This window comes from Talpa europaea (genome assembly GCF_964194135.1).
Source record: "Talpa europaea genome assembly, chromosome: 8".
NCBI lineage: Eukaryota > Metazoa > Chordata > Mammalia > Eulipotyphla > Talpidae > Talpa > Talpa europaea.
In genome coordinates this window covers 74,488,329-74,510,207 of record NC_140075.1, presented here as the reverse complement: position 1 = coordinate 74,510,207, position 21,879 = coordinate 74,488,329, and the positions used below count along the sequence as shown (strand labels likewise).

Sequence of the window (21,879 nt, the reverse complement as noted above, 5' to 3'; positions counted from 1 at the left end):
CAAATTGCTTGTTTCTATTTTACTTTATCTCTGATCCTTTTATTTCTTAATTTTATTTTCATTCTCTTGATTCTTTTCTTACCTTTCTTCAGCGCCTATTACTAAGTTTTTAACTTGAATCTGACTATTCTACATTGGCTTTTGGCCTCCCTCTTTTTTCCATGTCTGTTCCTCTAAACTACCCTTATTCCATGTGAAGGTTTTCATGGGAGACAGCTTACTTGGAAGTTAGAGTTATTTATAAATAATTTGAACTTGGCATGTTCTTGGTGTTCTAGTTTTATGAAGGTGTATATTTTGTATACTTTGTTTTTGTACTTCTTTGGTATTTTGGCTTTACATGACTGTTATTACCTCAGACACCCAGAATAAAAAGAGTACTTTTGTTTGGTAAGCTAGGATCATGCTTGCTTTGATATATATAGTTATTTGAGAAAGTTAGAGAAGTAATAAGTATATCTCATAAAAACATTCAAACAGTATGCCAGAATGTATAAAAATGAAAAGTAAAAGCAGTTTTTCTTATTCTTTCAGGCTTGTTAGTCATATGATTCTTTAAGTTATAAAACTTTAGATCATTTACATTATTTTCTGAAGCTATAATGTAACTTAAAAATATATTCTGTATTTTTGTTCAGTAATTGCCTATAACATTACCAATGAGCATTCCTAATACGATTATATAAACATTAATTGTGGGGCAAAGTACAATGGTTATACACATAGAGAAGGAAATGTAATTTGCTGCTTGATGGAGAAAATCTTGCATTTGTCAAAGTCTTAGAATACTTTTACAATTTTTTCTATATTTCCTTATTTCCTTTGGGTTATACTTAAGTTTGTTCTTCGTTTCTTATAAGTATTTTGAGTTCTTGAATGTCTATTTTGCCCTCTCCATTTGTACTTAGGGTGGCTCTTAGGAGGATCTTTGAACCTTTTCTCTGTGCATTAAAACATTGAATGTATTGATGATAATTTGATATAGTTTCATTCTTACTCCTTTTTAAGAGACTTCTTATTTCCACTGTGAACATATTTAGAATGTTCTCTGTAATTTTAGTGTTGTGCAATTCCATTAGGCTATATTTTGGTTTAATTCTTTTTCATAAATTATGTTTCATTCTTGATATGCCCTTTCATTCTAAAGACTCCTGTTATTGTTCAATTTAGTTAATGTTTATTTTTTTTCTGTATTCATTAATTAGATGTCAGGCATCTCTGTTTCTTTGTATCTTTATTTTTTTCTGGGCAATTTCCTCAACTTTTAATGATACTTCCATATGCTGAATTTTAGCTCATCTATTGAGGTATTTGTATTTTTGCAATGATTTTAATTATAGAATCTCTTGAGAGCTGTCATGTTTGTGTTATGTCTATTGCAACCTGTCCTGTATTCTGCATCTTTTAGCCCCCAACCACCATATTAAGACCCTTCTCTGAGCAGATTGGACTTTCCTCAGAGAGCAATCCTCAGCAATTGCTGATGGCCAACTCTTGTCATTAGCTGCTGTATCTGGAGGCTGACTGCACTTCTTTGGTAGATTGCTACTTTTTTTTTTTTTTTTTAACTCTACTTGTAGAGCTTTTAAGTTATTCCCATCAGGAGAAGATTTGGCTTTATCTGCAGTATCAGGAATGTGTTTTTTAAATTAAGATTTTTAAAAATCACTCCAGTCTGTTATTTGGATTCCTCAAAATTTATTGTCTACTGATAGCACTCTTACTTATTTTCTTATTCATTTTAAAAATAATTCCCTTTCTCTTATTTCATTGACATCTTGGGAGAGAGGGGAGGGAAATTAGAGGACTCAGATCATCAGCTTGAACTAGTATGTTATGTTTTTAACATAGAACAATTAAAAAACAGATGCCCTCTTTTCTTCCTTTCTCAACTCCTCCCAGTCTAGGATGAGGTAAGTAGGAGGAACATTCTTGCAAAAAGGAATCAGGTTTATAGATTATTTTAAAATTAGGAAGGCACTATTTTAAAAAAAGGCTTTCAAACAAACACCTTGTAAATTTAATTTTAAACATTTGCTTTTTTTTTTTGGAAAATGTATGCTTTCGTATTTGTTAGAAAAACTATATCAAAATTCATGATGAGAAATGTATATGTTTTCCATTAAGTTCTTTTGACAAGTGACTTTTGTCCATCAGTGTACTTTTCCTAACACGGGTGCTCGTATCATGATGTTCATTGGCGGGCCAGCCACTCAGGGGCCTGGAATGGTGGTCGGGGATGAACTGAAGACACCTATACGATCATGGCATGACATTGAAAAGGACAACGCCAAATATGTTAAAAAGGGGACTAAGGTATATTGATTTTTAAATCTTTCACCCATTATAAGAAAAATTTGTTGGAAGAGGAAGAATACAAATATCTTATGTTAAGAAATCTGATAATCTATGGGCCTCCCTTGTGCAAGGGGTTAAGTCTCAGCACTATGACAAATGCAGCCTGAGTTCAATCCCACATGGTGCAGCAGACCTCTCCAGTCTCAACTGTTGCTCCCCTCAGCAGTGTATTTCAGTAGATCCACCTATTCTACTCCTCACTCTGTCTCTGATGAATCCTTTCACCCCTTGCACCTCTGGCCTAGATCCCAGTTCTTGTATGCATAAATAAATAAAATAAATCTTTAAAAAAAAAGAAAGAAATCTGATACTCTACTATTCAGAATTGGAGAATAGCTTTTTTCCCTCTTAAGTTATAATTTCTCTGATTTTAAATATTTGAAAGGTTAATAGTAGGCAACAAAAGATACCTCCTCAATGATTACCTTTGTGCCCTTTTTTTTAAAAAAAAGATTTATTTATGCATACAAGAGCTGGATTACAGGCCAGAGGTGTCAGGGGTGAGAGGACCCACCAGAGACAGAGTGGGGAACAGGACAGATAGATTAACTGAAATGCTATGCTGAGGGGTGCAGCAGGTGAGACAGGAGAGGTCTGCTGTGCCATGTGGGTAGCTCCCTGGCCGGAAATCAAACTCATGCTGCAGCGGCTGCTGACAGCTTCATAGGTTGTGTCTTCTTTTTTTTTTAATTTTTTCATCTATGCATACAAGAACTGGGGTACAGGCCAGAGATGCAGGGGGTGAGAGGATTCACCAGAGACAGAGTGGGGAACAGAACAGGCAGACTGACTGAAATACACTGCTGAGGGGAGCAGCAAGTGAGACAGGAGAGGTCTGCTGCACCATGTGGGTTTCTCCCTTGCTGGCTGGGGATTGAACTTGTGTTGCAGAGGCTGCATATTGCTTTATAGTCCGGTGCTCAACCACCTGCACCAACAGGGGAGGCCCCATTGTTATATTTTTTAAGGCAATTAATGACAAGTAATTTTTGTCACTATTAATGGATACTTATATTCTGCTACTTGATTTCCCTTTTGAACTTGGAATTTTCCTTGAAGCTTCAGAGATGTTTTAGGTTTGTTAATTTACTGTTTTGTTATTATTTGGATAATACCAGTTTAACCAGGAATAAGAGTTCTGTGTTTAATCTACCTTGTCTGTGTACAAAGAACAAGATGTTCATTATACCTTTAAGTTGAGCGTTAATTTAGGAATTTGCTTAGAAACAATGACTTTTTAAAGAAAGAATCTGAAAGTGTCAGAGAAGTAATTGTATTATTTTAGGAGACATTATAGATAATTTAATTAGAACAAATCATTTTCTCTTTTACCATTTAAGTTTGATGTTAGCTAATGGGTTTTTGTAGATGCCTTTATTACATTGAAGAAGTTCATATTTATAGCATGAAGGATTATTATTTCATTATTTCTTAGATCATTTTGATCTATTAATGGGAGAAAAGATTTATACTATGTTTAAGTTTGTACATTTATATGACTTCTTTGACTTGAAAATATCTTTTTGTAGCATTTTGAAGCATTGGCTAATCGAGCTGCTACAACTGGCCATGTTATTGATATCTATGCATGCGCATTAGATCAGACAGGTCTTCTGGAAATGAAGTGTTGTCCCAACCTTACCGGGTATGTATTTGAATTCTTACAGTTTTTGCATTATAAACTACTAATGGTAGTTCACAAATATAAACCAATAAATGGCGGTTTAGGGAAAAAAATCAGTCATCATCCTACCACTTCAGGGCAATAGCTATTAATAGTTCTTGGTACTCCTTTTAGTAAAGCTCAATTTAAAATCTTGTAAAGGGCCTCCCTGGTTAAGGCACAATGGGTTAAGTCTCATCACTATGAAGCTATCATAAGCTACTGAGGCCTGAGTTTGCTCCCAGCCAGGGAGCAAACCCACATGGTGTGCTTAAAAACACAGCTTTAAAAGCATATTATATTTGAAAAACTCATCTCATGGAGTTTTGCATCTAACCTCATAAGGGATCTTAATCTACAGGGTTTTTTTTGTTTTTTTTTAAATTATTTATACAAGAACTGGAGTACAGGGCAGAGGTATGGGAGGGTGAGAGAATTCACCAGAGAGAGCAGAGAGCAGAACAGGCAGACGGACCAAAGACACTGCTGAGGGGAGCAGCGGGCGAGACAGGAGAGGTCTGCCACACCGTGTGGGTTTCTCCCTGGTCAGCTGGGAATCAAACCCGCGCTGCAGAGGCTGTGGACAGCTTCACAGCACATTGCTCAACCTGCTGCGCCACCTGGGAGGCCCTTAATATATAGTTTTGATGTCTTTGGTTTGACATGATACACACACAAACAATATATACGTCTGTGCATTTTCATAGATATTTTTTAAATAAAGATTTATTTATGCATGCAAGAACTGGGGTACAGGCCTGAGGTGTGGGGGGTGAGAGGATTCATCAGAGACAGAGTGAGGAACAGAACAGGCAGAATGACTGAAATACATTGCTGAGGGAAGCAGTGGGTGGGGCAGGAGAGGTCTGCTGCGCCATGTGGGTAGCTCCCTGGCCTGGGATTGAACTAGCACCGCAGTGGCTGCTAACAGTTTCATTGGTTGTGTCTTAACCCCTTGCGCCACCACAGAAGCCCCATAGGTGTTGTTTTTAAGAATGAGAATGCATGCAGTAATGAGAATGCGTGTCAGGTATTTTTATCAGTATGGAGACCTGGGTGACTAGGGAGAGAGAAAACATTTGTTACTATGTACCCTTTTGTATCTTTTGAATTTTATAAAGTGTGGATATATTCATGTTACCTATTTAAAAAGAATTTTTAAGATTTATTTATATAAGCACTGGGTATTCGGAAGTGTGGGAGGGTGAGAGAATCCACCAGAGCCAGAGTGGGGAACAGAACAGGCAGACGAAACACAATGCTGAGGGGAGCAGCGGGGTTTGCGCGCCATGTGGGACCCTTGCCCGCAGCCGGGGATCGAACCGGCACTGCAGAGGCTGCGGGCAGCTTTGCAGCCCAGCGCTCAACCGCTGTGCCACCAGGGGAGGCTCTAAAAAGAATTTTTAAAAAGTACTGAGAACAAATGCAAGTGTAAGGGGTAGTTAGGGATCCTCAGGATTGATATTATTTTTATGTTGGAGATATTCTCCTACCATTGAGTTTTAAACCTAGTGGTAATACAACTCTTGGGAAATAATTTTTTTTAACTTTTTTTTTTTTAAACATTTATTTATTTATATTATACAAGAACCAGGGTATAGGCCAGATGTGCGGGATGGTGAGAGGATTCACCAGAGACAGAGAGGGGAACAGAACAGGCAGACTGATGAAATACACTGCTGAGTGGAGCAGTGGGCATGACAGGAGAGGTCTGCCGCGCCATATGGGACCCTTGCTGGCTGGCCGGGATTGAAAGGGTGCTTCAGAGGCTGCAGACAGCTTCATGGCGTGGCGCTCGACCGCCTGCGCCACCAGGGGAGGCCCTAAACTTTTTTTTTTAAGATTTATTTATTTATGCATACAAGAGTTGGGGTACAGGCCAGAGGTGTGGGAATGTGTGTGAAAGGATTCACCAGAGACAGTGGGTAACAGAACAGGCAGATTGATGGAAGTACACTGCTGAGGGGAGCAATGGGCAAGTCAGGAGAAGTCTGCTGCGCCATGTGGGTTGCTCCCTGGCTGGCCAGGGGATCGAACTCGTGCTGCAGTGGCTGTGTATGGTTTCATAGGTTGTGTCTTAACCCCTTGCGCCACCAGGGAGGCCCTTGGGAAATATTTTTAAAAAAAGCTTGTATATTGAAAAATTATTTACTTTTCTGGTTTTTACACAAGGAACCAGTGTTTGTATTACATAATCGTTTTCTTTTCTTTTCATATAGAGGATACATGGTGATGGGTGACTCTTTCAACACATCCTTATTCAAACAGACTTTTCAAAGGGTCTTTACCAAAGATATGCATGGACAGTTTAAAATGGGCTTTGGTGGTACATTAGAAATAAAGGTAAGAATCAAAACTTGACAGGTGTGGCATGCTTTTAAAACTCAGATTTGTAGGCTTGACCATAATATTACAATGTCACTAATCAAACTCAATATATGCTACAAAAATAGTGGTTATTTAATATTAAGACACAGTTAGATTTTACCGGAAAGATGCCATCATTTAATGTACAATGAAATTTTACTTGAGCATTTCTGAATAATTGCTAGAAAAGAAGTTATTATGTAGATAAAACTTCCTTTAACTAGTTTTTCTTTATTTAGGCTTTGGCTTCCTAAGTATGTTTTATCTTTTTTAGTGTCAAATTTGTTAGTGCTAGATTTTTTTTTTTAGTATAAAATAAATTTTTAATTTGAATTCTTGCGTAGTAAGAACTACATAACTATAGTTTCTCTAGCCATTCTCCTGTTAAAGGACATCTGGATTGTTAATACTATATTTTTTTAATTGCTGTATTTGGTGTCTAACTTAGGAGAAACTTGTTTTTTACTCTTTGAATAATCAGTGACTATTTTATGGTTGATAGGTTGTTGTTATTCAGTTCTATCATTCTATTATTTCACATTTGAATTTTAAGAATCTAACCTATTTTTAGTTACAGTGATTTAGAAGCACATTGATTTTTTTAAATTTTCATTAAGCATTATCAATCTTGTTATTTTATTGAATGCTTGCTGTAGGTTTAGCATTAAACTCGTACAATGTAGAGATCTTGGGATGCTTTAGGCACAAGTCTTGTAAAGAAACTTTAGTCTTGATGAAAAGATAAGATTGATAGATATGATAGAATGAAATAAGATTATAATAGTTTAAAGATTTAGAGAGGAAAAATGATTGTATGTAGGTAACAATTTGTTTTTGAAAGATGGCAGCTTTTAAGTTGGTTGAGGAAAATATATTACCAGCTTGAGAAGAGGAATAGAAGTGAGACTCAGCATATTATGTTTGGGAAAACTGCCAAGTGAATGGATGGTTTGATTTGGTATGTAAGGGAAATCTGTAAAGCTATATGGTTTCATTCTGATTTGGAGATGCATGTGTGGGCAGATAAAGTCAGTGTAGGTTAATGAGTAGTGTCTTAATTTTTCTTACAGTGGTATTCAGGAATTATCGGGAAATTTAAGAAAAAACTTATGTGGGTTTTCTAATTTTTTTAGAAAGTAGTGATAGTTTTAATTTTGGTTTCAGTGGAAATTGGAAAGAAACTAATTTTGGTGACAGAAAATATTTGGCAGGAAAAATAGAAGGTGGCATTTAAGTTTGTGAGTTAGGATTTAAAATTTTGGGTATGGTATGATTTTGAATTAGGATTGAGTTTCCAAATGGAGACATTCTATGGGTGGCTGCTAATAGAGGGTTAAAGTTAGGTCAGAGCTAGATTTGAAATTTGAGGGTTATTTAGAAGTGCTTGCTTGTTGTTTATTTTTAATTTTAGTGTATTTTCATTGACCTTTGAGTTTTAAATATGAAGAATATCTGTCTTTTTTTTTTTTTTTTAAATATTTATTTATACAAGCACTGGGTACAGTCAGAAGTGCGGGAGGGTGAGAGAATTCACCAGAGCCAGAGCGGGGAGCAGAGCAGGCAGAAGGACCGAAGTACACTGCTGAGGGGAGCAGCGGGCGGCAGGAGAGGTCTGCGCGCCATGTGGGACCCTCCTCGGGTGGCCGGGAAGCAGCCGGGGATCAAACCGGCGCCGCAGAGGCCGCGGGCAGCTTCGCAACCCAGCGCTCAACCGCTGCGCCACCGGGGAGGCCCGAAGAATATCTGTCTTTACTCTTACATATTTATAGTTAAATTTTTGCATTTATCTTTCAGAAAACCTAAGTGTACTATGTTCTTATTTTGTAGACCTCAAGGGAAATAAAGATTTCAGGAGCTATTGGACCCTGTGTATCTCTCAATTCTAAAGGACCTTGTGTGTCTGAAAATGTAAGTCACCTTTATTGTAAAAAGATAATACAGTTAATTCTCAGATCAAAATCAACAGAGATCTGGGCTGGTAAACTATAGCATTCCTTTCAAAATTATGGTGGTATGGGTTAAATTTTTCCTTAGTATGCAGTTCAGCTTCCATTAGTATACCTCTGTGATTGCTCTTTCCTCATATCCTTTTTCCATCTACCACTAGATGAAAACTTGTACTGCCACCAGAATTCTATCACTTTTTTTTTTTTTTAAGATTTATTTATTTATACAAGATGTGCCAGAGGGTGAGAGGATTCACCAGAGACAGAGTGGGGAACAGAACAGGCAGACTGACTGAAATAAACTGCTGAGGGGAGCAGTGGGCAAGACAGGAGAGGTCTGTCCTGCCATGTGGGTATCTCCGCGGCTGGCGGGGATGAATCAGCACCGCAGAGGCTGCGGACAGCTTCACAGCCCTGCACTCAACTGCCTGCACCACCAGGGAGGCCCCAGAATTCTATTTCTTATGCTAAAGTTTTTCCTTGCCCTGTTAGATTAAAAAAAAACAATTATTGGAAATTTGGAGACTTCTGAATGTGAAAGTGAATTCCAAATTTTGGTTAGTAGAATTTCCAAAAAGTAACCAAAATTGACAGATATCAGTTTCAGTTCCTTTCTTTTCCATTATCCCACTGAGTAGACATATAATACACTTTAAAATGGTAAATTATGTAGCTTTAGAGGGGATGACGGGGCAAATAGTGGGTAATCATTTTTAAAATGACACCTTAAAAATTAATTTTAAGTTGTTCTCATGGTAAAGATTTATATCTAAGAAGTTTTCTTGGATTATTCTCTTCGATTTTTGTGAATTTAACGAAGTACTATCTTGTTTCGTATTTTAATTTATACTTCTGATGGCTAGTTGAATACACTTTTTTTTGCCCACTATCAGGAAAAAAACAGCATTTTTCTTGGAAATCAGACTTCAAGATATGCAGTTATGTTCCAGAAAACTTGTCTTCATGCATGCATCTATTGTGTGTTAAATCACTACCTTTTTATAAAGATCAACTAATTGGCTAGAATAGTGGCATAGCATTAGTTGTAATTATTTATTGAATGTTGTTTAAAGACTATACCATGAAGAACTTGTATCAATGCTTTTTAAATTTACTTAGCAAGGATTGGAATTATTCTGTTATTATGTAAAAATGACTTTATTCCATTGAATATTTATATGACCTTATAAATTCTTAAATTTTTAACTTCATTGTATTAGTTAGAAATCAAAATAGATTTTTTTAAACTGGAATTTTAAAACATATATCATAACAATAGGTTGAGTTTTCTAGTTTTCAAATACACTGTTTTATTTTTACAGGAGATAGGAACAGGTGGTACTTGTCAATGGAAGATATGTGGACTCAGCCCCACTACAACCTTAGCCATATATTTTGAAGTTGTCAATCAGGTATGACTTTTTATTTTTGAATATTGAAATAGATGTTTGAAAAATCACTTAATTGAAGTGATGAATATATCGTATCTTTTTTCCAGTAGTAACTGTCACCCGAGGCTTATTCTCTTTTGGAGTTTTTTTATTTGCCACTTTCTGTTTCTCCAGGTTAACCCCTTGGTGACAGGACATACTATAATAGAAAGAAATGTTGGGGCGTGTGCACATGCCCAGCCTTGGGATATCCACTTTTGTCTCATTTTTCTTTCTTTTTTGTTTTTTAAAGATTTATTTATGTATGCATACAGGAGCTGGGGCACAGGCCAGAGATGCGGGAGGTGAGAGGATCCACCAGAGACAGAGTGGGGAACAGAACAGGCAGACTGAGTGAAATACACTGCTGAGGGGAGTAGCGGGCAAGACAGAAGAAGAGATCTGCTTCGCCATGTGGTTGCTCCCTGGCCGGCCCAGATCGAACTCATGCTGCAGAGGCTTCAGATTGCTTCATAGTGTGGTGCCTAGCCCCTTGCACCACCAGGGAGGCCCTGTCTCATTTTTCCTAAATATAAAATTGAAGCAAAAATAAAATCTTAACTCCTTTTCTAGTTATTCATTTTTATACTAAGGTATCTACTTCCTCTTAGATATTACAGGGTAGGTAGTTATATATGAGTCTTCCTGTAAGAAAGTTTAATATAACAAAATTCATAAAAAGAATGAAAGGTAAAGATTCTAATATTTGTAAAGATTTTTTTCTGCTATAATAAGCATGCTATCATAATAAGGAATGATATATGTTACTGACATTATACCATAGTTATTAGGCATAAAAATGAACCATAAAGTGTTAATAGGCAGCCTTCCTAAAATAGGTACAGGAGTTCTTGTTTTTTTTTTTTTTAAGCAATTAAATTTTTTAAAAAAGATATTGTAACTCTTATTAGCCAAAAAAAGCAAACAAAAAGCAAGAATGTCTTATTGTCAAGGGGCATGAAGAAAGCTTTTCTAATACTGTTACTGAGAATTATCATTAATATATTACTATTGGTGTCTTCTCATAGTCTTCCATTGGTCATTTGTTTATTGTGAAACTATCTTCCTAAAAGTTCTGTTTTTCTGTTTTCATCTAATATATGTGGAGGGGGAAGTCTTAACTTAATTTCTCTTTTTCTAGTTACTATTACTGTCACTCATACTTTTCCTTATCTGTTAATTTCTGTATACTTCTTCCTTCATTTTGCTCTTTCATGTCCAGCTGGAATCTTCTCATCCTTTATCATCCCCCCCCAAATTTACTATTTTATATAACAAATTATGACTGTTTTTATTCCTTGAAAACAGTACCGTTCTAAGTAATTTTTGGAATGCACTTTATTCTTGCAGGACGTGTAGTCTACGACCATATGACAATAATGTAATAGATTTTAGTTAGGTTTTATTTTTTTATTTTTACACAGCATAATGCTCCAATTCCCCAAGGAGGGCGTGGTGCAATCCAGTTTGTGACTCAGTATCAGCATTCAAGTGGGCAGAGACGCATCCGAGTGACTACCATTGCTAGGAAGTAAGTTGTGTTTACTAGAAAGTTAATTTGCATATCGAAACTATTCTACATAATTCTGCCAAACTGAGTTCCTATTTTGGGTGATGTTGATATTCATGAGTAGAAAATGAACACTTATGACTGATTTTATTTCTTTCTATAACCCAGTTTATTTGCTAAATTATTGATTGTTAGGTACTGTGAAGCAATGAAAAAAACTACTGAAATTTTATTTTTCAAAATATTCTTTTATTTAACGTGTTCTCTTGAGAGGAGGAGAAAAAAAAATAAGCGTTATCCAATAATAGTTATATATATATATCCACTATATGTACATGTAGAATACTAACTTACTGCGTTACTTTTCAATTAATGATAAAGTGCCTAACTACTTTTATTACTATATATTCTTCAAGCGTTCTAAGTCAGTTCATTTATCAGAGCTTTATTTAGCGTATGCTCAGTGGACTAGATATGGTTGGAAGAGGGGTCACATGCAAAAGACTTGAACATACCTGGGCTGCTATATGATAATGTGGAATATGTCTCCTCAAACTTTCTATGGCAAAAGGTCCGTTGTTTCTCCTCTCACCAATCCTTAGGAGACTATATGTATAATACAATGAAATGAATTACTAGGAAAATGAAATTTTAAAAAGTCATTCAAAATACATGTCCTTGCTTTTAAGATACATCAGACAAAATTATTTTGTTAAATTGTTCAAAAGCTTTTAAACATTTGTCCTCAACTTTTGTTCTTAGCACTGGCAAGATAGTGCTTCCCATATCACACTTTGATTAGCACTGGTAGAGATCACTTTGTATAACATAGTCATGCATTGCGTTGTTGATACACTTAAATTTCCAAAAAGGAATAATTAAGCACAATAGATGATTTTTCTTTTTCTGATCTATCCGATGAATGCTTTGAATAAAGCTTGTGTTGGTCATGTGGTCTTCACGTAACATTTGTGGAGGGGACAATTTAAAGTTAATTTTGCACCTCTATTTTGTTAAGAACAAATTATTTCTCAGGTACTTTGATACCATTCTATATATAAGTATTTGTGATATATAAAACAAAGGGAAGATAATTTTGGAATGAAGTTATTCAGGAAAGAATTCTTACATGAGGTCATTCTCGAGGCTGACAGACTTTTGGTTTATATCTGTTTGTGTTGGCCTTGTCTGGGTTGAGAAAATGTTAATCAGTATAAATCCACCTCATTTAGGCATGGCCTAGAAAGTAACAGTAATGGTATCTGTAGCTCTTATTTTATTGAGTTGTATTTAAACTCTAGCTTCATTCCTAAAAACCATGAGACTTTTGGTGAGTGATGGACATGAAGTTAACATATAAGGTGATTGTTAGCTGTGTTGGATGTTCTGTTACTTAAGCTAAGGTTGGTACATGGAGAAATTCGTTGTTGTACCTTACTTTGACTTAAAATTCTTGTCCAATATCAAGGGAAATATATTATTCTTTTGAAGAAAAATGCCAATGACTCATTCCCTGGGTTTGTTCAGATTTCAGATCAGAACTTGGAAATATTGATTCTCAACAAACGTCAATTTGTTTTTGTTCCTTCAACATACACACCACATGCATGTGCAATTTAAATTGGACACTCAAAACATTTACATATCAAAGTGAGGGATATTTTACAAAGCCACTGACTTAAACTCTTCAAAAATGTCTTGGAAGTCAAAGAAATTTTTAGTAACTAGTTCAGATTAAAAGGAGACTAAAGAGAGATTACACAAAATCCAGTATGTGACCCCAGAAATCCTGTATCAGGAAAAATTTTGCTATAGAGGACATTGTTGAGAAAATTGGGGAAATCAAAAGTGGTTTTATATGTAGGACAATAGTATTCCATCAGTGTTTAATTTCATGAATTTGATAATTAATCGGGAGCATGTAAGAGAATGAGAATTTTCTTGTTCAGAGAAGATATACTGACATACTTTGGGGAGAGGGTCATGATATCTCCAACTTACTGTTGAAAAGTTCAGCAAAAGGAAGGTATGTGTATAAAGAAAGAGAAAACGATAAAGTAACAATGCTAAAATACTAACAATTGATAAATCTAGGTGATGGGTTTATAAGAGTTTATTATACTCTCAGAGCTCTTATGTTTGAAATATTCTTTTTTTTTAAGCTTTATTTATTTATGCATAAAAGAGCTGGGGTACAGGCCAGAGGTGTGTGTGGGGGTGAGAGGATTCACCAGAGGCAGAGTAGGGAGCAGAACAGGCAAACCGACTGAGGTACACTGCTGAGGGGAGCAGCAGGTGAGTCAGGAGAGGTCTGCAGTGCCATGTGGGCTGCTCCCTGGCCAGCCGGAGATCGAACTTGTGCTGCAGTGGCTGCGGACAGCTTCATAAGTTGCATCTCAACCCCTTGCGCCACCAGGAAGGCCCTGTTTGAAATATTCTTAAAATGAAATTTTAAAAAGTTAGATTAATCTTTCAAGAGAAAGCTTTCTTGTGAGAAATTTCATGGGCTTATGTAGTTTCAATTTGTTCACACAGAATTAATGAGAGCTATTTATAGAAATGTGTGTATTATGGTGTAATTGATACCACTATGGCCCTCCAAAGCACTCAGCACTCATCTTTTTAAAATAATTTATCATAACCATTTTCAATAATCAGGGCTTATTTTTTTCTGTATTAACTGGGAATATGGTTTTAAAGTCTTAGGCAAGTGTTTTTAAGTGAATAATGTGAAAATAAAGGACTCGGGTTCCTAAGAAAACAGTCGCCCTGTTTTTCATATAGAAAATAACTCTGATAGGGCCTCCCCTGATGGCGCAGGTGGTTGAGCGCAGCACTGTGGGACTGTCTACAGCCTCTGCAGCACGGGTTTGATCCTGGCTGGCCAGTGAGAATCCCACATGGCGTGGCGGACCACTCCTGTCTCGCCTGCTGCTCCCCTCAGCAGTGTTTCAGTCAGTCTGCCTGTTTTGTTCCCTGCTCTGTCTCTGGTGAATCCTCTCATTCCCCCCCAACCCCCTGCCCCGCCCAACCATGCATCTGGCTTGTATTCTGGTTCTTGTATGCATGAATAAATAATAAATAAATAAACAAATCTTAAAAAAAAAAAGAAAGTAACTCTGATATAAAAAGTTTGGTTTGAAGATAGTTATTAGAATATTGGTGAATAGGTACTGGAAATATAGAAGACAGATCTTATAAGTGAGCCACCTCCTTAAACTTGTCATTAAGAGCTTACTGTAACTTTGTGGCTAAAGAAACTTTAATTAGTAAATTTGCATCTGCTTAATTATGTATCTGCACTACTGAACCATTATATTTCCAGACTACCTCATTATTAAGTTTATCATCATCACCCAAATTAGGAAAATGCTGATTCGAATTTTTTGAGTTCAATTTTTTTAATGAAAAATTTAAAAATAATGAAACAACACTATTAGTATAATAATCGTGTTTAAAATGCAGTAAGTATAACTTTGAAAATTACCAATTCTTATTTTCTTTTCCATTTTTATTCTTTACTTTCCCTTGCTATGTCACTAGACTCACATAATTTGTAGTTGTTGGTCATCTGCAAAATATTTAAGAATTATTTGTCTATTGAAAAAAAGAAGAGGAAGGGAGAATTTTGATGATGTTACTCTCTGGATTCTGTTGGCATCGTTTCTTCCATCTTTGAGTCTTGTAAAAGTGTTCCCACTTTTTAAGTTTATAAATACTGGCCAGACTTGCTTCATGTGAAGTAGGATCCCTTAGACTGAAATTTTTACTTATTAACTTGATTAATTTTAGTCATTGTATTAACTGGAATAGAAAAGAATACATAGTCATTTTAATTATGTAATTTTTGTCACTGATGATTGAATTAAAGACCAATGAGAAATTGATTCTGATATTTTATTCCTGTTCTAGTTTAGTGAATGAAAATTAGGTTGGGGGGAACCTTTATTTTTGAGTTTCATATTTCTGCTTTTACCAAATTGAAGAAATAATATTTTAAAGTCTAACATAACAACTTGTGTAACTATCTGCATGTGCACATACATACCCCAGTGGTCTTGTAAAAATCTTCATGTTTTAAGAATGTGTTTGGAGATCTAGTGTTACAGTTATTTCAAAGGATTTTTTTAGGCTTGGATATATTTTCCTGAGAAAGAACAAATGCTGCACTGAAACTGCAGTTAGTGTTTTTTTTTAATGCTTTTTTTAAAAGATTTATTTATTTATACATACAAGAGCTGGGGTATAGGCCAGAGGTGTGGGGGGTGAGAGGATTCAACAGAGACAGAATGGGGGGCAGAGCAGGCAGACTGACTGAAATTCACTGCTGAGGGGAGCAGTGGGTGAGACTGGAGAGGTCTGCTGCCCCATGTGGGCAGCTCCCTAACAGGCCGGGGATTGAATTTGTGCTGCAGTGGCTGTGGATAGCCCCATAGGCTGCATGTTAACCCTTGTACCACCAGGGAGGCCCCTAATGCTTATTTTTTCTAGGTAATAGTGCAATTTTGAAATGTTGAGGTAATTTTTTGTATCTTTTAAGTTTAAATCTGAATGATACCATCAGTACTATCATGAATATAATAACTCATCAGCATTTCTGTTCTTTTCTTTGTATCTTTAGCTGGGCAGATGCTCAGACACAAATCCAAAACATTGCTGCATCTTTTGATCAGGAGGCAGCTGCCATTCTCATGGCCCGCTTGGCCATATACAGAGCAGAAACTGAGGAAGGGCCTGATGTGCTCAGATGGCTAGACAGACAGCTCATTCGACTGGTGAGAAATAAACTGGTTTTCTAAATCTGAATGCTTTTATTTGTAATGAATATTTGTTGCTGGTAATCTCTACTTACAGTGTAATTGGTTTATTGTTTGAAGAGGTTTTATTCAAGTTCCTGAGAAAGGTGTAGTAATGCATAATAGATTTTATTTGTCTCTTCCTGTAAATTAGTGTACGCTTTTTCCTTAAAAATGAGTCACAAAAAGAAAAACCTTTCCTTTTTTCTTTTTTTGCTGGACAACAAATTAGTTTCAGATTCAATGCTAAATTACTGTTACTGTTTTCATGCATATCTTTCTTCATTGTTAGGGTTATAGTTTTCTGTCTTCATTTTAGCAGACATTTTTATGAGAAATTAATTAGTATATATATGCTATACATATCAACTTACAAAAGTTAGGGAAATCCTGATTATCTAGATCTGGGTTACCAATGTCTGTATTGGTAAAATTATTGGTAATGATGAGACCTTGGATTTTTAACATGTTAAGAGCTCATTACTACATTTTGACTTACAGTGTTTAATTAAGTTCTGTTCTGAAAACCCCATTTTACTTAACAACTCTGCCTTGTTATTGCCTTGAAAGTATTTATTCAATTTACCCTTTAGCTCAAAACACCCTGTTAAGAACACTCTCAGCTAAGCTATCACTTTAAGAAAACTTTTCTGCTGCATTAAGCAAAGATATATTTAATGCTTTTTCTTCTTGTCTGGCAGAATGAAAATTTTACTCTGATCTCCATCACACTAGTATAGATTGTCTGTTGCCATAAGTCTGTTGGTAGCTGTGTAAGAGAAGGGTCGTGAGGTTATTTGAGAGGGAGAGGGGAACATTATTATACTTCTGCCTTACTTTCTGGGCAAAACAGCTTTTACCAGTCAGTTACCAGTGGTCTCCCTCATCGTGTGTAAAAAACTCAGAATGAACAATGCCAAAAGAACAATGCTATATTGCATACTGAGAGATCTCTAAGGAAATTGCTAATAGGATAGCTTGGAAATCATATAGTATGCAAATTTCAAAAAGCAAAATTTAAAAGACCACAATCTCTTATAGAACCTCTCGTAGTATAAAAGTATAGTAGTGAGAATAGGATCTTTACATTTTCTTTTTTTATAAATGGAACCAAATTAATGTATAATTGAAGTGAAACTTTCAGGTGATAACAAATGAAATGTAGTTATAGAAGTTATTTTAAGTAGCTAATACAGTATGACTTCATTTTTTGTATAAAATTTTGCATAAAGTTCCATATAGCTAAATTTTCAGTTCTAAAGTAATACCAAATGCTAGAGCATTTGATACCAAATGCTAGAGCATTTGATACCAAATGCTAGAGCATTTGATAAATGTTCAAATTTTTCTAAAGAAGTAACTCATAGGTTAGAAATTTATGTATGTATATATTATGCAAATTTTATATTGTTACCTTTGGTATAGATTGTTTTTATCAAAAAGTAGGTTAAGGGCCTCCAAGGTGGCACAGCAGTTGATCACTGGGTTGCGAAGCTGCGCGCAGCCTCTGCAGCGCCGGTTCGATCCCTGGCCGCTGGGCGAGGGTCCCACATGGCACGCAGACCTCTCCTGCCACCCGCTGCTCCCCTCAGCAGTGTACTTCGGTCCTTCTGCCTGTTCTGCCCCCTGCTCTGGCTCTGGTGAATTCTCTCACCCTCCTGAGCTTCTGACTGTACCCAGTGCTTTTATAAATAAATAAATAAATCTTAAAAAAAAAAAAAAGTAGGTTAATATGTATTTAATCTCTAGGATTTTTAACTTGAAAACAAAAGTAGAAATCATTAAAAATATTTCAGAAGTTTTATGACATTACAATAAAACAAATCTGGGTGGTAAAAAAAATACCGTTAGCAGAATTTAATACTGGCATTTGTTGTATATATGACAGCATGTGAAATTTTCTCATATAAAAGTTCTAACAAATCAGTAAGATTTGGACTAATATGAGGAAAGATTATAAACAAAGAATTAACAAAAGAAGAAATGTAAGTGAGCCACAAAAATAAGAAAAAATGACAAATCTGATTTTATATGTAGGTATCAGATCTCCCCCCACCCCCAATTGTGCTAAGATTTATACCAATAACTGGCTTTTGTAGCCACTGTGGCATTTTGATGGTATGTTTTTCTGAAAGTTTGTTTTTTGTCTTTTTTATGTAGAGTCTCAGGTAGATACATGTTGGGTTCTTTTGGTCATTACCTAAGAGGTTCTTATTTGTTGCCAGGGACCCTTTGTTTAAAAAAATCCATTCTTTTGAGATGAGTTGTTGCACTGCAACAATGTATTATTTGCATTTGAAATTCAAATATATATCTTTGGTTATAGTCAATCTCTTGGTAAGTCTATAAGTAGTAGTCTAATTTTGTTCTGTCTCAAGTGCCTGCTTGTTAAAGTGTAATGACTTTTTGTAAATAAAGTATGTATAGCAACAGTTTAGCTGTATGCCTGGAAATACATTACTACTTATGTGTTTATTTTATTTAGTGTCAGAAATTTGGAGAGTATCACAAAGATGATCCAAGTTCCTTCAGATTTTCAGAAACTTTCTCCCTTTATCCACAGGTAAGTGAATAAAATGTTCATGTTTTTTTATTAATATTGACAATAGCACTGGGTTTCACTTTCCCTATTGTCTTTTATTTCTCATCTTATAGGACCTATTAGGTTATTCTTTCAGTTAGGTAAGTTTTGGGATCACCAAGAAATTAATATTGTGCTGTGAATAGTTGGTGAAAAGTATGTTGTATTTTTATGCTGGCCTTGCAAATTAGCCATTTTCTTTTTTTGTTGCAAATAGAAATTTATATAGGAACTCTATATGAAGTCGAGTTAGGTGATCCATCTAACTGATCTAATTATAGTGAAAATAGAGGACCTTACCAATCACCTAGTCTTAAGCATGGTTTCATCACTTGAGAACAGTTTTATGGGGACACACCAGATAAAAAGAAAAGCTAATTCGATTTGTTTCATAGAACCTTTTCCACTGGGCAGTGAAATCTACCCCTCTCTCTGTTGTTTTGGTAGATAGTTTAAAAAGCTCAGTGGTTTATATAATGAATAATAGAGATAATATTTATTCAACTCAGAACTATGTGCAAGGAACCTTAGGAGAATAAAGATGACTTACATGACTTTTAGTCTGAAGGGTGATATGTGAAATATACACAAGCCACATAGACTAGAAGGTGAGAAATGCTATGAGAAATATACAAGATGTAAAGGAAAACTTAAATCTTTCCAAATGGATGACTTCCAAATGGATACATCTTTATAGAAGACGTAACATTTTAGCTCAGTCTGGAAGGATGATTAATAGTAAGATACGGAAATTCAATTTTTTTCCACAAAAATTGTGTTTAAACTTTCAACTTTCATTTTAGAGCTATTCTAAATTTTTTTGAAAGTCTTTATTCTGTAATCTAGCAACTCTATATCTATAAAGGGAGACTTCTGTAAACCACTGGTTGAAGATTTTGGATAACTAGGAAAGGGCAAAGCTACTTGTGTTAAGGGAGGCAAACATCTTTTTGTTTTGGTAATTCTCAGACCTCATCTTTGTAGCATAAACTAATAGGAAAGACATTGAAAACAGTAACCTAAATATTAGACTAAATTCTCCACACTTTCTTTTTTTCTCCCTGTTCTAAGACTTCCCTTTAGCTTTTTTATCTTCTGAGAGATCTGGGCATCCCATCTTCCCCCCTCTACTGGAAACAGAGGGCAGAAGACCCAGAAATACTTTTTTTTTCTTTCAGAAATTATATCCCTTTGGTTTTTCAAAGCCTGCTAATCTCCTAAAAGGTGACACAGGGTACATTCAAGGGAGGTCTTCATTTCTGAAATATATGTCCCCAAATTTGCCATTTAGATATTCCTGAGCAAACAGGAATGGCTAAAGTGGTAAGGGATGAGACAGATGCTCAGTGAATTATAGACCACTGAAACAAGAGTGAGAATTTCACTGATGGTGTGTGTTGGAGAGAACTGCAAAGTGAGTCCAGGTGGGAGCAGCAAGTTGGCACCTGAGACCTGAGGGCTGAAGGAAGTTGAGAGATGAGAGATGTAACTGAGACATTGGGATACTTCAGAGCTGAACATATTGATTGTGTCAAAGACTCTTTGTCTCAAAAAGACACCATCGCTGTCCTTTATTCAGGGCTAACTCTTCCCCTTTTTGATCTTCTTCATGTGAGGAGTGGGTAGAAGGGAGATGAGGGAGGATAAGTTAAAGGAGAAAGAGGTAATGAAACAAAGTCTAAAGAATGTTTCTTAGGGATAGGAAGATCTTACATATTAAGAAAATCCTTGTGTATGTGAGTCCTTTTTCTAAAACAGTAGGACTCATACAAAAAGTAGAAACTCTGCTATTTTTGTGTTCTCGTAGAGTCTTTTGCTGGGGATAGTGAATAGGAATAAATAGTCCCAGCGATGTGTCGAGGGAGATGAGGCATAAAAGCAAAGAATGTTGATAATGCACCACCTGGCATCAGCCTCTGGATAACTTAGATTTGAGCAAGGATTTTTTTTCGTCCCTAATGTTGTTTTTCTTCATAGTATAACCACTTTAATTTTAAAATTGTTAATTATATTATATATTTTAAGTAACTGACAAATATGACTAAAATTTTGTTGGAGGAATGCAGATTTAGAATGTTCTTGTAACTTGTGTTGTTGCATTAATAGTTGTAATCAAATGCTTTTGTAATAGTAAACTCCTATTACAATATTAAAGTCAGTAAAAGTTACCTTGTTTTATCTTGCAGTTTATGTTTCATTTAAGAAGATCGCCTTTCTTGCAAGTGTTTAATAATAGTCCAGATGAGAGTTCTTATTATAGACACCATTTTATGCGTCAAGATCTGACCCAGTCTCTGATCATGATTCAGCCTATTTTGTATGCATATTCTTTTAGTGGACCACCAGAGGTAAGAGAGGTGGAGGGGAAAAGGCAAACTGGGTTTTGTTACTGTGATGTATGCCATTGAAATGGTAAAAATAGCTTAAATTTTCTTTGAAAAAGTTATTAAATATAAGACTTTAATTCAAGAATAGTTACCTTATAGTTACCTTAAGTCATTCATATAACCACTTAAAAAATAATTAAGCTTATTATTTACTAGATACCACTCTAAGCGTATTAGGAACTATTAAGAAAAAACACATTGAGTTGGAGACTTTTTTTTTTTTTTTTTTTTTTTTCATTTTAAAAGGACAGGTTCATTAGGAAAAGGAGAAAAAAAAAAGAGGCACATGTATAGTCACATGCAGGCAGGAGAGCTGCTGAGTTTGGAGACACTTTTAAAATCATTTTGTCCAGTCATTTGGTTCATCAAATTCTTTTTCTTTTTTAAAAATTTATTTATTTATACAAGCACTGGGTACAGTCAGAAGCGCGGGAGGGTGAGAGAATTCACCACAGCCAGAGTAGGGAGCAGAGCAGGCAGAAGGACCGAAGTACACTGCTGAGGGGAGCAACGGGCGGCAGGAGAGGTCTGCACGCCATGTGGGACCCTCCTCCGATGGCCGGAGGCGGGCAGCCTGGGATCGAACCAGCGCTCCAGAGGCTGCGGGCAGCTTCGCAATCCAGCGCTCAACCGCTGCACCACCGGGGAGGCCTGTTGTTACATTTTTAAGTAATTTTCTTAACTATATTTCCCTAGGAAAAGTATATATATTGTTTGAAATGTATATGTATTTGTTTTTTGCAATTTTATTGAGCAATAATTAACATACATTCTTCTTTCTGTTGAAGGCATACAGCATTGTTTGATTTACATGTATTGTGAAATGATTACCAAAATAGGT

At 35.7% G+C, this 21,879-nt stretch overlaps 1 protein-coding gene across 1 annotated transcript in view; it reads left to right on the top strand.

The window, feature by feature from the left end:
* The window catches only part of SEC23A (SEC23 homolog A, COPII coat complex component), a gene marked incomplete at its 5' end in the record, with an annotated part of 45,863 nt that overhangs the window by 12,643 nt on the left and 11,341 nt on the right, over positions 1-21,879 (top strand). Inside the window, 9 exons of the mRNA XM_084239549.1 lie at positions 2,158-2,316; positions 3,888-4,003; positions 6,241-6,364; positions 8,216-8,296; positions 9,657-9,746; positions 11,189-11,295; positions 15,896-16,049; positions 18,556-18,633; positions 20,838-20,999. Of these exons, the coding sequence (XP_084095675.1) occupies positions 2,158-2,316; positions 3,888-4,003; positions 6,241-6,364; positions 8,216-8,296; positions 9,657-9,746; positions 11,189-11,295; positions 15,896-16,049; positions 18,556-18,633; positions 20,838-20,999 (1,071 nt within the window). The remainder of the gene's footprint in view (positions 1-2,157; positions 2,317-3,887; positions 4,004-6,240; positions 6,365-8,215; positions 8,297-9,656; positions 9,747-11,188; positions 11,296-15,895; positions 16,050-18,555; positions 18,634-20,837; positions 21,000-21,879) is intronic.